General features: G+C 41.1%; 1 protein-coding gene across 1 annotated transcript; it reads right to left on the bottom strand.

Annotated features, from left to right (window-relative positions):
- Positions 1 to 1154: 1154 nt before the first annotated feature.
- CFAP161 (cilia and flagella associated protein 161) lies at positions 1155 to 15030 on the bottom strand. The gene is made up of 7 exons (XM_003275419.1): positions 14879 to 15030; positions 13918 to 14007; positions 13158 to 13390; positions 11775 to 11859; positions 6432 to 6590; positions 2437 to 2510; positions 1155 to 1992 (listed from the first exon to the last, which is right to left on the bottom strand). Exons 1-7 carry the CDS (start codon positions 14945 to 14947, stop codon positions 1797 to 1799), a joined length of 906 nt encoding a protein of 301 aa, XP_003275467.1. The 5' UTR covers positions 14948 to 15030; the 3' UTR covers positions 1155 to 1796.
- Between the last annotated feature and the right edge of the window lie 599 nt (positions 15031 to 15629).

Raw genomic sequence — 15629 nt, 5'->3', positions numbered from 1 at the left:
GTAACACAAAGGATAAATGCTTGAGTGAACAGATACCCCATTCTCCATAATGTGATTATTTCACATTGCATGCCTGTATCAAAACATCTCATGGCCAGGCGCGGTGGCTCACGCCTGTAATACCAGCACTTCGGGAGGCGGGTAGATTACCTGAGTTCAGGAGTTCGAGACCAGCCTGACCAACATGGAGAAATCCCGTCTCTACTAAAAATACAAAATTAGCCAGGCATGGTGGTGCACACCTGTAATTTCAGCTACTCGGGAAGCTGAGGCAGAAGAATCGCTGGAACCCAGGAGGCGGAGGTTGTGTTGAGCGGAGATTGTGCCATTGCACTCCACCCTGGGCAACCAGAGCAAAACTCCATCTCAAAAAAAAAAAAAAAAATCTTATGTACCGCATAATATATACACCTACTACGTACCCACAAAAATTAAAAATTAAAAATGTTTTAAAAATTTGTAATTAAATTTAAATAAAATAAATTAGTGAGTTTTTAAAAATACTAATACCTGGGTTCCACTTCAAATAAAAGAAGAAGCTCTGGGGTGGGCCCAAGCATCTGTATTTTTTTAATGTCTCACTCTAGAAATTCTGATTGAATGGTCCAGAGTGAAGCCTGGGCCACGGGCTTTTTCAGTATTCTTCAGGAGATTCTAATGTGCAGCCAGAGAGACTTGCTGAGGAAAGCCTCCTTTGACCACCCTAAGAAACCACTGCTTCTTCCTCCACCTCCTAACACAGTGGGTCTCCGCCATGGCTGCACATGGGAACCATCTAAAGAACGCTGACAAAGCCCAATGCCCAGGCTACACCCCAGACCATTCAATCAGAATTTCTGGGCTCAGACCAGGAATCAGTAACTGTCACAGTTCCCAGAGTGAATGCAATGCATAGCCAAGGCTGGAACGACTGCCCTAAATCCTGCAGTACTTGATGGAAAATGCTTGTCTTCTTGAAGAGGGTCAATCTGCATTGACTGAAACTGCATCTATTTAAAACACATTTACAGCCCATGTTCTACCTCTCAGTATACATATTTGTGAAGCAGCCTAATAGTTTACCTGTATCTACAAGACTTGGAAACCCTACATCCCTTTATAATACCCTACACATCACAGGCACTCAATGAGGAAGGAACAGATGAACAAATAAATGGAAGGACATACATTTATTTTGTCAGGAACTTTCTAATCACATGGGTGCCACGACTAATGTGCCAGTTTCAAAGACAAGGTAGGGATTCTGCAGTTTAAAAATCATTACAAAATAATAGGTTACTGATCAGGTAGAGGTCCTGACCTCGAAAGCCAAAAGTAGAAACAAAAACAGGAGGTTTTACAAAGGTGGAAATGTTTAATTCCAAGGTAAGGCCACAGCTCAGAGCTGTCAGTTTTTTGTGTTTTAGTACATTCAAGAGGGAAACTGTGGTACCAAAAATTCAGTATAGTTCCAACAGCTTTATTACATAGACATAACTTTAAAAAGTAACTCCTTGTCCTTGTAGACAATGAAGGATATAAGTAGAGGAAGCTGAGTTCTTCAGCATTTGTTTATCAACAAAAGGCTATTGTTTGTCACTTTCAAATATGATTTATTCTCCAGAGCTGTTTTTCTTCAGCCCTAGACTCCCACCACAAATTCAATAATCTTAATGTAATCTTTATTTTAATATAGTGCCCAGAGAGTTCTACATCTGATTCAAAAATAGCTTGAGGCACGACCAAGGTTGTTAATTTCTTTTAAAGCTACACTTGATGAGAGCGGGACCGGGGAAAACATGTGCGTGCCTGGTGTGTTACTTCGTGTCAAGGCCCATGGCCTGCTCCATGGCTCGAGTGTCCTCTGCGGGTGGTTTGGGCAGATCCAACATGGAGGACGAGGCATCCCTGGGATTCCCAGTAACCAACATCCAATGGTTCCTTGGTGTTTCAACTCTGTGTGAATCCAAGTATGTGTGAGCTACAACCTCAGCCTCCTTTCCAAAATAGGTGCTGGAGCAAGAGAGAATCAATTGTGGTTTGAAATTGAATAACAACTCTCAAGAAGCTGTTATTAATAATTTAATCTCAAAAGCACCTTAAGAAGCGGATTGCTGGATAAAGCCCTAGGGAATCTCTTTTTTTTTTTTTTTTTTTTTTTTGCCCTAGGGAATCTCTAAAATGGGACATGTTTGAGGGAGGTTGCACCCTATCTGGGCAAAGATTAGGCCGGTAGGATCCCATTAGAACTAAAATCCTCTTGTAGGGGAAGGATTTGTATAAGAGAAGGGGCTGTAATAGGATTTTTCACACCATCGAAGTTCTATGTGGTGGTATTTCGTCAGCAAAGGACATTTTGTGTATGTGCAGCCATACACTGTCAATTGAGCTTCTTTGCTTATATTCATGGCCCCCAGCCCCAATCACAGCATTTTGTTGTACCCTGAAATACAATACCTTAAGAAAAGATGCCGGTGGGCTGCCAGTCCCCGATTTGTGTGACAGTGATTGATGAGAATTTTAGCATTTGCCTTAACAGATAAAGAAAATGTGTTATTAGCATTCTAAAATTTTTTTTGCTTTTAGGGAAAAGCTTCCCTAAAAGCAAAAATTTGGAATTATACTATACATTTATTTCAATTTAGTAGAAAAAAATTATATATATTCACAGTCATGTGCCACTTCACAACATTTCATTTAGCAAAGGACCACCTATGCGACCATAAGACCCTATTTTTACTGTACCTTTTCTGTGTTTAGATGGACAAATACTTACCATTGTGTACAGTTATCTACAGTATTCAGTATAGTAACATGCTGTACAGGTTTGTACACCTAGGAACACGAGGCTATCCCACGTAGCCTTGGTGTGTAGTAGGCTACGCCATCTAGGTTTGTGTAAGTACACTTATGATGTGTAAATCAAAGAAAATTATTGAGGCGAGTCTGAATTATTTTAAGAGGTTTATTTGCCAAGGTCAAGGATGCGCCCACCAAAAAGAACACGGACCAACAGGAAAAATCGGTGGCCCATGCTTTTTCCCGAAAAGAGTCTGGGGACCTCAATATTTAAAGTGAAAAGAGTGAGTACTGGGGGGAAGAGGAAGAAAGAAAAAACAACAACAACAACAAAAGGAGGGTAAATAAAAGAGGCAAGCAGTTGCGTTCTTTTGAGTTTTCGGTCAGTGTTCACCAAATGCACATTTTACATGTGAGAGGGCGGTAGAGAAATAGTTACTTATGCATTCGTCTTGTGCTTGTTGAATCTGCATTTTTACATAAGATGAAATCAACATGGGGCAGAGGGAGCATTCCTATATGCCTTTGTCTCAGGTGAGCGGAAGGATGACTTTTTAGTTCTGTCCTTTGTCGCATACTGTGAAGATAAGCTATCACTTTACATTGTCAGGGTAACATTCCACATAACTGTTTTAAGGTAAAGATGTTGGGTCCACAAGGAATTTCCTTGAGGACAAACTGTGAGGGATGTATGTAGCTTTAAAATATATATATATATTTGTAGCTGTCCTGTTTAAGAGGAAAATGGGAGGCAGGTTTGCGTGACCCCATTCCCAGCTTGACCTTCCCTTTGACATAGTGAGTTTAGGTCCCAAGATTGATTTTCCTTTCGCAATGTCCACACAATGACAAAATCATTGTCAGGGTGACCATGATTGCCTAATGATGCATTTCTCAGAACTTATCCCCATCATTGAGTGACACATGACTGTACATGTATTTATACACACACAGCACAGAAAAATTTACATGCCAAACCATAATGGATGGATGAAATACATTATTGTAGATATCTGTATGATGAAATCATCACTCAAAGTTATATTGGAGAAGATCTTTGCCACACAAGATATGGTCTATGGTGTTATTTAATGGAAAACAAGAAGTATCTTCATGATGTCCTATCTTGTAAAAAGAAATGATAAGCAATGGCTTTCTCTGGAATGGAACTACTGGTAATTTTCATATTATTTTTGTGCTTTCCTGACTTTTCATAAGTGAACATATGTTTACCATCAGGAAAAATATATATTGTTTCAAAATCCTGACTCATGTAAGTTAAAAGCTGTGTAAGAAAGAAAAAGCAGCCCTGCCATCCAGGGGTTGGCCTGGCACTGACAAGTAGGCCTTAGTGTTCTCCTGGGAACAGAATCAACTTCACAGAATGTCCACATCAGACAAGGCCACTCTGTGATGGTGAGGGGTCAAAACAAAAGCAAGAGCACTCTATAATCATATCTGAACACACACAAAACACAAACATTGGCTAAGCCACTAAATACCAAACACTGGCCTCTCCCAGCTAACATGAGCTACTGACTGCTGCTTCTTTACTAATGACAGCTTTGTCCTCACTCTAGTCTGGCCCTCCCTAGAGATAAGATTTATTGAGATAATCAACCATAGGATTATCCCCCACTTCCTGACAGCATCCAGTCCAGAGCAAAGCCTCACTTCTTGGGATTCTCTCCACCACCACCCAACCAATGCCCAAATTCTATCAGCATCCTAACACGCTCTTTCATGCTTCCCCATGGTGTGTGTTCTCCCTCACTGCAATAAGTAATTTACCCAACCTGTTAAACCACAGTTGTTCCCGGTGGTCTCTCTAGCCAGAGGTCATTGACATGTGCAAGGTAGCTCAGACAGGTTTGAGGTTTCCCATTTGCAGATGTGTAACCATGTCTCAGTGAGGCCTGGGGAGACTTTCCTGAAGCCATAAGGTGAATTAGTAATGGAGAAAAGAACTCCTGGTGCCTGGAAAACTGACTGCTCCCTTAACCTCTTAGAAAAACCAGCAACCGTATAACAACAACAGTCATGACAACAAAAAACACTTCTGGGTGGCTTCTATGAGCCAGGCACTTTTCAAATTAGCACTCTAAATGTACTAACAATTTAGTCTTCACAAAACCTCATGAGGTAGGTACTATTAACACCCCGAATTCAGATAGGGAAACTGAGGCACTGCCAGTTTAAATTGTGGAACTAGAAGGCAATTCTCAGAAGAGCAAAGCTTAGCAAAGGACATCTAAAGAGAATAATTTGTAAAGCCTGTTTCATTGTAGATAATATATATGTCCTCCGTGCTTGGAGAAAAAACCTTGTGAAGTCAGGGTCCACCTGGCAGAGGTGAGGGACAGGCATGCTGCATCGGGTAGACTCAGTGGCCTGCAACTGCGGCCACTTCCTGGTCAGTCACAAGCGAACCTGGCCATGCTTGCTACTAATTCCATACTCAACGTAGTGGCTGCCAACACATCTTCATTCTGTCTGCTGGATGCCTCGTGAGCAGGAAAGCCTCTGGCCCTTGAAATAGGGAGGCCTACTCTGTGCCCACAAGACCTCCCACCTTCTCGTCAGGACCATGCCCCAGGCTCCAGTCCCATGGGTCCCAGCATCCGGAGAAAACGTCACACAGTGACAATGAGAATGATGCTGTCCTGCAGGACCCCTGCATTGACTATGTGGCTACCCTGCTGTCTCCTTGGCTTCTCCCTAAGCTCTTTTTCTTTTTCTTTCTCTTTTTTTTTTTTTTGAGACAGGGTCTCACTGTTGATCAGGCTGGAGTCCAGTGGCACAATCACAGCTCACGGCAGCCTCGACCTCCCAGGCTCAGGTGATCCTCCCACCTCAGCCTCTCAAGTAGCTAGGACTACAGGTGCTCACCACCACACCTGGCTAATATTTATTTATTTATTCATTTATTCATTTATTTATTTATTTTGAGACAGAGTCTCACTTTGTCACCCAGGCTGGAGTGCAGTGGTACAATCTTGGCTCACTGCAACCTCTGCCTCCTGGGTTCAAGAGATTCTCATGCCTCAGCTACCTGAGTAGCTTGGATTACAAGTGTGTGCCACCACATCCCGCTAATTTTTATATTTTTTGTAGAGACAGGGGTTTCGCCATGTTGCCCAGGCTGGTCTTCAACTCCTGGCCTCAAGAGATCCTCCCACCTTAGCCTCCCAAAGTGCTGGGACTGCAGGCATGAACCACCACACCTGGGCTCAAACTTCTTAAAAATTAGTACTTAGCAGAGGCCTTAGCGAAAACAGTGCAAAGGAAGCAGTGTCACAACCCTTATGATCGCACATCAGTGGTTCTTAACCTGATGACAGGGGCAGGGCCTGAGCTTTTTAGAAAGTTCCTGAGGCGATTCTAATGTGCAGCCAGAGTTGAGAAACTCTAATGCAGGATGCTGCCATGGGGTAAATTAGTACCTTCCAAACTTGTGTTATAAATGGAAAAGAGAGAGAAAGTCATAAGGCATTTGAGCTATAAGTCTGTGTGTTATAAATGGAAAAAAAAAAGACAGAAAAGAGAGAGAAAGTCATATGGCATTTGAGCTATAAGTCTTTGTTTTATAGACAGGAATAAATTGCATCCATTTCATAGCATAGGCATCCATGTCTTCCCAATGCTGCACTCACCGGGACAGGGAAGCCTTCATATTCCAGGCGTAACTGGGGGTTGGGGAAGGCAGCCTGCCAGCAGTTTATATGGGAGACTTCATCTGTTAGGTACACTTCCTGGAGCCAAGACCTCTTAGATGATTTCAGGAGGGTCCTGTGGTCACTTGATAAATACAACTGAAAATGACAGCAAGCAGATGCACTAAGTCAGAGCTCTGTGAAAAGCTGGAGAATAAAGAAGCAATTGACTGGCTGGATGGTAAGCACATTCAAAGCAGTTCTCAAAAACTCTGTTCTTACTGATTGTATGAGAAAGCACAATTTTCCTCTACCTTAGATATGCCATCTGGCATGCTGAGACCAAGACACACACACACGCCTACACACACCCACATCTCCAACTACTTTTCCTTCCTCTGAATACCAAACTCAATCTTCCTCTCTCCTTCCTACTCCCTGTCCCCTGTTCCCCTTCAGGATATAGGAACTGGAACAACGGGTTTGTTTTGTTTTGTTTTGAGACAGGGTCTCATTCTGTTGCCCAGGCTGGAGCGCAGTGGCAATCACGGTTCACTGCAGCCTCCAAATCCTGGGCTCAAGTGATCCTCCCACCTCAGCCTCCTGAGTAGCTGGGACTGCAGGTGCACATCGCCATGCCCAGCTAATTTTTTTTTATTTTTTGTAGAGATAGGATCCCACTGTTTCCCAAGCTAGTCTTGAACTCCTGGTCTCAAGCAATCCTCCCACCTCGGCCTCCCAAAGTGCTGGGTTTATAGGTGTGAACGACCATGCCCAGCCATGGACTAATATTTTATTTAATATAAATGATGTTGCGTTAAACTCATCACATGAAATGAATTATTCTTCAAATCAATATCCTCACAGCTGATATTCATTTGTGAGCCTTCAAGGTGACCCACACCCCTCTGGAATTGATGTCCATGCTGGAAATTTATGTCGGCTACCTGGCTGCCTGTAACCTTGCCAAGAAAAAACCCCCATCCTTCTGAAAAGTCCAAAATGTTAGTCCTTTGCTAGTTCTTCACTGGTTCAGCCCCACCCTGAACGTAGAGGTAGTTTCTGCATATTTCGACAGGTTTCCAATAAGCACCTTTCCCATGCAAGGCTGTGCTGTGAGGCACTATGGGGAAGGCAGAGATGAGTTACTATCCTCATGAGGTTCTCCACCTAGCAGAAGAGGTGATTGAGCACAGAAATGGGAAGCACCTGCATGCACCTTTCTGGTTAGGGAGGTCCAGCAGATTTGCAATGAGCTGTGGGAGGCAGAGGTAGCAGCACCTGGCAGCACCCTGTCTAGTATGGCCTGAAGTCAGGATAGACTAAAAGGGCAAAACAATGGGGCCTGGGCTGCTGAGGGGCTGCAATGGACATGAGAAACAGGCCAAAGTGCAGTACGAAGGGAGAACAGTGCCTAGGAACAGAGGAAGAGACCTGGTAATCAGCTGGACGTGGGTGGGGAAGGAAGATGGGCCCAAGGTAGATTCGCCATTGGCCCTGGATGATGGTGTCTTTCAGAGCAACAAGAAAACCAGAACTTAAAAAGGCAAGTAAGGCCAGGCACAGTGGCTCACGCCTGTAATCCCAGCACTTTGGGAGGCTGAGGCAGGAGGATTACTTGAGGTCAGGACTTCGAGACAGTCTGGCCAACATGGTGAAACCCTGTCTCTACTAAAAATACAAAACTTAGCCAGGTGTGGTGGCAGGCGCCTATAATCCCAGCTACACAGGAAGCTGAGGCATGAGAATTGCTTGAACCCGGGAGGCAGAGGCTGCAGTGAGCCGAGATCGCACCACTGTGCTTCAGCCTAGGCGACAGAGTGAGACTCTGACTTTAAAAAAAAAAAAAAAAAAGGCAAATACTATCTGTCTCAAACCACAAACTGCTTTGTTCACCTAAAGTAAAACAATAATAAAAATCAGGAACTAGCCCAGTAGGCCACTATTTCACCAATGCTTCTATGAATGCCCCAGAAGGGCTTGCTAATTCAAAGACAAGAAACCAAAATTCGAGGTATAAGAATTGGGGAAGAGAGAAAATTGTCATCATTTGAAGATTAAATGACTGTCTGCCTAGAAAACATAAAAGAATCAACTGAAAAAACTATAGAATTAATAAGAGTAAGTGATTTCATCAAAGGTGAATATACAAATCAATAGCCTTCTTATATTTTTATAAGAGAAATTATCCTTTATTCTATCAAATGTTCTATCCTTATTCTATCAAAAGGACCTCTCTACAGTAGCATCTGAAAATATAAGATACCAAGGAAAAATCCTTAACAAAATCATTGTCAAGTCCATGTAAAGAAAACCACAAAATCTTACCGGGTGATAGAAAATTTTGCTGAGAGAATAAATGGAGAGACATCTCAGAAGAAGAAATATGGAAAAGTTACTAAATATGTCAATTTACTTAATTTTACAATGCCAATCAAAATATAATACCAAGCAATATTTTCCCCACAAGGGCAGAGGGACTTGAAAAAAATAACCATTACATTTAACTGAGAAATTAATTCCTAACATAATTCAGACAAAGAAGTGCAATGAGAGGCAACTAGCCCTATGAGCTGTCAAGGTCACAGGGCTATGAGCCCTATCATAAAGCTCTAATAATTAAGGCACTATAGTCCTAGAATAAAAATAGACAACTGGGCTGGGTGCAGTGGCTCACACCTGTAATCCCAGCACTTTGGGAGGCGGAGGCAGGAGGACCACTTGAACTCAGGAGTTCAAGACCAGCCCGGCCAACATGGCGAAACTCCATCTCTACAAAAATAAATAAATAAATAAATATATATATAAATAATAATTTTTTAAAACTTAGCCAGGTATAATGATGTGCCCCTGTGGTCCCAGCTACTCAGGAGGCTGAGGCAGGAGAATTACTTCAGCCTGGGAGGTGGAAGCTGCAGTGAACCATGTTCGTGACACTGCACTCCAGCCTAAGTAACAGAGTGAGACCCTGTCTCAAAAAAAAAAGAAAAAAAAAAGAAATAGACAACTAGGGCTTAATGGATCAAAATAGAAAGCTCAGAAGCACAGGGTAATATATACAGTAATTTAATATATGCTAAGGGAAATGTCATGCATCTGTAGAGAAAGGAATAATCATTCAAGAGATAAGATATAACTGACCAGTCATCTGGGACAAAATGAGATATTCACATAAAACCCTTTATCAAAATAAATCCCAAGTTGATTAAATAATAAATGTAAGCAAAAGTCAAATTGCAAACATCTAGAAGCTAATTCAAGTTTTTCTTTTTATCAGATCTCTGAAGCAGTCTTTAAAAGTTAAAAGCAATGGAAGGAATTACAAAGAAAAACACTGATACATTTTACTCAAAAATATAATATTAGAACAACTACAATTTAAAAGCCAAGCAGCAAATGGAACTATTAGCAACACATATGACAAAATTTAGTAATCAATGGTATATAAACCCAAATCAATACAGAGGCAAAAAACGGATGATTTGCAGGAGAGAGGAGAGGGAGGGAGAAAGAAAAAAGAAGCGAGAGAGAAAGGAAGAGATAAGGGAAAGAGAACAAACTTAAAATACAGGAGAAATTACAAGTAGTACAACATTTACATATCATTTTTTCTTTTCATTTTGTTTGCTTGTCAAATTAGCAAAGAGGTTTAAATTATGATATTTAATACAATCAATGAAGCGCTATATGATCATTCTTATTGTTGCTGAGAGTGCAAATTGGTACAGCCCATTACAAAAAGAACTCTTTATATGTATCAATACTTTTAAATGTGTTCATATTCTTTGACTCAGTAATTCTTTGCCCAAAAATCTATCCTAAAGGTAGAATTCCTAATTTGAAGTTTGAGAGGGGAAGCTTTAAGCATTTATATACAAATGCACACTGGAACTTTACGTATAAGAGAAATATTGGAACAAACCCAACGGCCCAAAAGTAGAAGAAAAGCTAGGTAAATTATGATACCACCACACAATTATATCTTATGCTCTCATTAAATGCTTTTGTCATTTTAAAAAGCTTTAAAAATGCTATTTTAGAAAGAATAACCTATCTGTATATTTATCTAAGTTTAAAAAAACACATAGGAAAGTAAAAATAAGCCAAAATGTTAATGGTGCTAATCTCTGGTTAAGAAATGGTAATTTACTCCCTTTTTTCAATAAGTCAATATTTATCAGGCTGCAACTTACCATCTGTGGGGTGTCAAAGTTTAATTGGTAGCATTGTTTCTTCTTCTTCTTTTTATTTTTGATTTTTATTTTTTGACACAGGGTCTCTTTCTGTCATCCAGGCTGGAGTACAGTGGTGGAAACTCTACAGTTTCTACCTTCCGGTTTAAGCAATCCTCCCACCTCAGCCTCATAAGTATGTGGGACTACAGGAGCGCGCCACCATACCTGGCCAATTTTTTAAAAATTTTTTGTTGAGATGAGGTCTTGCTATGTTGCCAAGGCTGGTCTACAACTCCTGGCCTCAAGTGATCCTCTTGCCTTGGTCTCCCAAAGTGCTGAGATTACAGGCATGAACCACTGCACTCACCAGGCAGCATTGCATTTTCTTAGTGGTATCAAAAATAATAATAATAACGCTACATCATATAGTAAATGAATTATTAATTCAATAAAAAAAGTGATATAGTACTAGCTCTGCTACTTGCTAGCTGAGTGATTTGAGTCAGAAATCACTTAACCTCTTAGTGCCTCAGTTTTTCCATCAGTAAATTAAAGGTAAAATAGTCCCTGCCTCAAAGGCATGTTTGGAGGATTAGGAGAGTTGAAATATGTGAAGCATTTACAACACTGCCTGGCATGTAGTAAGGCAGATTAATACTCACCATCTTATAGATGAGAAACAGGCTCAAAAAGCATTAAATAACTTACCCAAATTCCCATCCCATAGGTACGCATCTGAAATTCAAACCCAAATCTATCTGGTTCTATTATACTTCCTAATCCCCAAGGCTCCCTGGTTTATGCAAATTTAAGCATCTCATATTGTCCTTACTCCCATACTAGGCAAAAGTCTGATCATCAAAAGTTTAAATAAAAAAGTTGTCAGATAATATGCCTTGCTAGCGTTGGCAACATTTGACAGGTATCAGATGGTTATTAATGAATTCAATCATTTAATTTACAGATGGAAGTGGTATAAACTTTTGCTTTTTGCCAGCTGCATTGTGAAATGGTTTTCCTCCCTTACTCTTTAGCTTTTAAGGGTGTAGTTTTTGTAATTTGGGAAGTTAAAAGGAAAGACTGGCTTGGCCCAAAACTGCCTGTGAAAAGCTGCAAGCTGACACCAGAAATGACTGATCCAAAGTAGATATTCAAAGTGATAACTCACCATTTTGTTGTCAAATCCTCCTGTTATCCCCAGGCAAAAGTCCTGCCCATATCTAAGGACTTGACCAGTGGCATCTCTGTGTACACTGTCAGTGGACAATAAGTATAATGTAAATGTAAACTCTCTGTATTAGAATCATTCTATGACTATTTTTTAGGCATGCAATTTTGTTTGTAATCAGTTTTTTGATAATTTATATTCACATACTGTAACTGAATTAAATAATTTTAAAAAAAGGTGTTTTCTTTTGGTCTTAAAATCCAGCTAGCACCCTACTCCCTGCCCTGCACCATAGCTAGCACACAAAGCATCCCCACTTTGTGAGCCTCTGGTTAGAGTAAACTAAGCACATCTGGCTAATGTATACTAAGGAATTCTGGTCAAGTGCATTGACATCTTCAGAGAGAACCAAGGTAACACATTTGTAGACATTTAATACAGTTCCCTCTTAATCCTTCAGGAAACAGAGGTTGTGATCAATTTTTAGTTGTGTTAATGTATGTATTCAAAGGAAATCTAAATTAGAACTTGAAGAACTGTCTATATATTCTTTTTTTCCCCCAGGCTGGAGTTCAGTGGTGCAATCTTGGCTCACTGCAACCTCCACCTCCCAGGTTCAAGTGATTCTCATGCTTCAGTGACATGAGTAGCTGGAATTACAGGAGCCTGCCACCATGCCCAGCTCATTTTTTGTATTTTTCGTAGAGATGAGGTTTCGACATGTTGGCCAGGCTGGTCTTGAACTCCTGACCTCAGGTGATCTGCCTGCCTTGACTTCCCAAAGTGTTGGGATTACAGGCATGAGCCACTGCACCTGGCCCGGGTCTATATATTCTTGCAATGCTTACATTGCTGTCATATGAATTAGTAATAGTTTTTAATTGTATCATGTATCTATTTCTTCTCTAAGGATTTAATTGTTCATTTACAAAATCTCTTCAAGTACATTTTTAATGGACAGTTAATTTTAGAAGAGCAAATCCCATCTAGTGCCACATTGTATTAAACTATACGTTTTTATTGTAAAAAAAAAAACATAGCCATATTAAGAACAATGAAAACACTCAAATGAGCTCAGAATTCCAAAATGTTATAGGGAAAACCCACTTTGCTTCCGGGCAGAATATGGATTTAATTCCCTGGATCCTATACTCACGATTTAAGCATTTTGAATTGAACACAATTATCCTGCTGTCCAAGGTAAAAAGGGATTGTAAAGTTCCCTTGACAATAATTCTCAAGGTAAGCAAAGCAAGATGAAAATCACGAAAAATGTTCACAAAACCTTTCCCTCCAGTCAGTGGCTCCAATACCCAGGAATCTTTAAGCTACAAGTGAAACATATTTATGATGAAAATGAACTGAAAATTAAAGTCTCTTTACCTCAAAATGATAAAAGTGTTTCTGCCAATTGGGGTCTTGGCTTGAACTGCACTCAGGCCACAGGGTACCTCTAACTCATCTTTCAGATGGGACTGAATTTCATCTGGAGTCATACACAGGCTCAGGTCCCCACCCAGAAACACATCAGCTTCTGTGTCAGGATCATCAGGATTCACAAGCATCACTTTGTCACCGTAATGAATATAGCCATCTTCAGTTACGGAAAGTTGCATCTACAATTTTAATAGTAGTTTATTACATAAACCATGCAATTCCTCAACAGTCACTGCCAAGGCAATTTTCTTCCTTCTCAGACTAGTACCCATTTCATTCAGGATTTCACTTGGATTCCCTCGAACCCTTAGTTCCTTCTTCCTTTCCCTTCCCCTTTGCCAAGGCAAAGCTCCCAATAATCCCAAATGAAGTCAAATAAAGCTGGTGAAAATCACATGGATTTACTCATTATTCTAGAAATTCAACATTCATTGAAAAATTTATCGATTACCAACTAAGGGGCATTTTACTTATTTACATATTAACTCATTTATTTCTTTATTTGTAAAATGCAGGTAAACATGATTTAGGGCAGACTTCGTTTATGTTTCTAAAATCTTAGAAGAATTTAAAACATTGCAAATTTTGTTTTTAAAAACTGTTATTTTCCAAATGGTAACTCAGTTATGAAATTTTTTTCTTGCTTAACATATACTCACACCAAATTCGACAGAATTTTGAAAACAATGTTTGAATTTAAAATTACCTGTCTCAAGAGATTCTGTTTTAGTCTTCTACTTCTCTGTATGAGAAGTTTCCCCTTGTCTCTCTTCTCTAAGAAGTCTTTCATGAGCTCCTAGTTAAAGAGAAAATCAACAACAGTAGCCCTGAATAATACAGATGTTAGTATTAACAACTTTTAGGTCAGAAGCTCTTCCAAGTTGAAAAAGCAAAATTTGAGTACAAAAAAAGTGATGTGAGCATAATGGGAATGATGGAACGTTTTTAGCACTACTTTAATATTTTTACTATATTATAGAATGTTTAGAAAAATGAGAAAGGCAAAACAAAGAAAAAGAAACATCACCAGTAATTACTCCAGCCAGATACCATCCTGAGTGACATTTGGAGGCCATGTCTCCCCTGCTGAGGTGTCCCCTGACTGTATGATGACTGACACTAGAAAGTTCACCCCTCCCCAACCTGACCCATACACGAATGGCTCAGAGCCTTGTTAAGACCACCCTTGGGAGAATACGAGGCAGTGAGTACAACGTCAATAAAAGGAATACTCAGGGTCATTTAAGAGGGCAAGTGTGGCAGAGTTGGAGTGGGGAGGGATATTATTTCTACCTAGAGCCTGTGTCCTCACCTGGCCCGCAGCCCGAGACTGTAAGACTCTAAGGAATACGGGGGACTTAGTGGGGCTCTAGACTAAGCGGGAGACACAGGCCAGGGGCTTGAGAATCAAGGCGCCCGACTTTGGGAGGACAAGCGACCCACAGAAAGAAAAGTCAGGGTGCTCGGAGTAGAGGTCAGTGACACCTGGGTTTGCAGTTCGGCAGGTGAGATTCCTTGGGAGTTTAGAGAAGTGGGGAATTTTAGAGGTATTCGCTGTATGCTGGGTGAGAGAGGAGGCTTGAGGGGCTCAAAGCAGGAGATTGAATTTAGAGCACGGTCTGGGAGTCCCTGAGCTGCGGGTCTGCGCCTGGCCACACCCTGCGTACCTCCTCCAGGTAGACATCCTCGTTCCAGTTGCCTATCCGGACTCCTGGACCATACAAGTTCTGCGCCATCGCTCCTTGCTGTTCAGCAAGTGGGCAGCCCTCCGACACCTTGCGTTAGCTTGGCCAGTCGCCATGACGACCCGGCCCCAGGCGATTGGTCAAAGTCTGGGATCCTGCTGGCCAATAAGTGACAGCGCGCAGCCTGGCTCTGGGGCAGGAGATGGGGTGTCTGGGTCAGCGGCTGTCTGTGGCCCTCCAGCCCGCCCCACTTCCACCTCTTAGATTTCCTTAACTGCAGGGCGGGCGAGAGGGAAAACCCTGGCTGACAAAGTGCTTCCGAGAGAGAAATTTAAAGCTTTCTTTCTTTTTATTAGAATCTAACCGAAAAGTGCTATCGAGTACCCCTTGCTTGTCGAGGCAACAAAGAAGAGCTTTTAAATGGAAGCACAGCTTGCTTGCAGCCTATTTTTTGTAATCAGCAGCAGCAGCAGCCGCAATTTCGCCCTAATCATAAAACAATACCTGCCCAATGTAGACATTTGGAAACCAAAATCGCATAGAAAGAAGAAAGGAGAATTAAAAATTTCAGGGCCTTAAAAGTAAGAAATATACCATGTTAGTGTATTTCTGTTTATAGGTTTCTGAGGTTGTCCATATTTTTGCCGACTTGACAGCATTCTCCCTCCCTCCCTCTGTTGCTCCCTCCCTCCCTGGGTCTCAAAGTTAAAGGACGAGCCTGTGATTTGCGGGA

The sequence above is a fragment of the Nomascus leucogenys genome, chromosome 6 (assembly GCF_006542625.1).
Source record: "Nomascus leucogenys isolate Asia chromosome 6, Asia_NLE_v1, whole genome shotgun sequence".
Lineage (NCBI taxonomy): Eukaryota > Metazoa > Chordata > Mammalia > Primates > Hylobatidae > Nomascus > Nomascus leucogenys.
Note: the sequence above shows the minus strand (reverse complement) of the source record. Positions and strands in the feature narration are given on the sequence as shown.

Bases quoted from the DNA above. Each gene is read 5' to 3' on its own strand.
- CFAP161 (XM_003275419.1), bottom strand. From the start codon at position 14,947: ATGGCGCAGAACTTGTATGGTCCAGGAGTCCGGATAGGCAACTGGAAC. The intron at 2,511-6,431 runs GTGAGTGCAGCA...TTATCTGTTAAG, and splicing joins ATGAAGGCTTCCCTGTCCCG to GCAAATGCTAAAATTCTCAT. The intron at 1,993-2,436 runs GTATTGTATTTC...CTCTTGCTCCAG, and splicing joins CACCGGCATCTTTTCTTAAG to CACCTATTTTGGAAAGGAGG.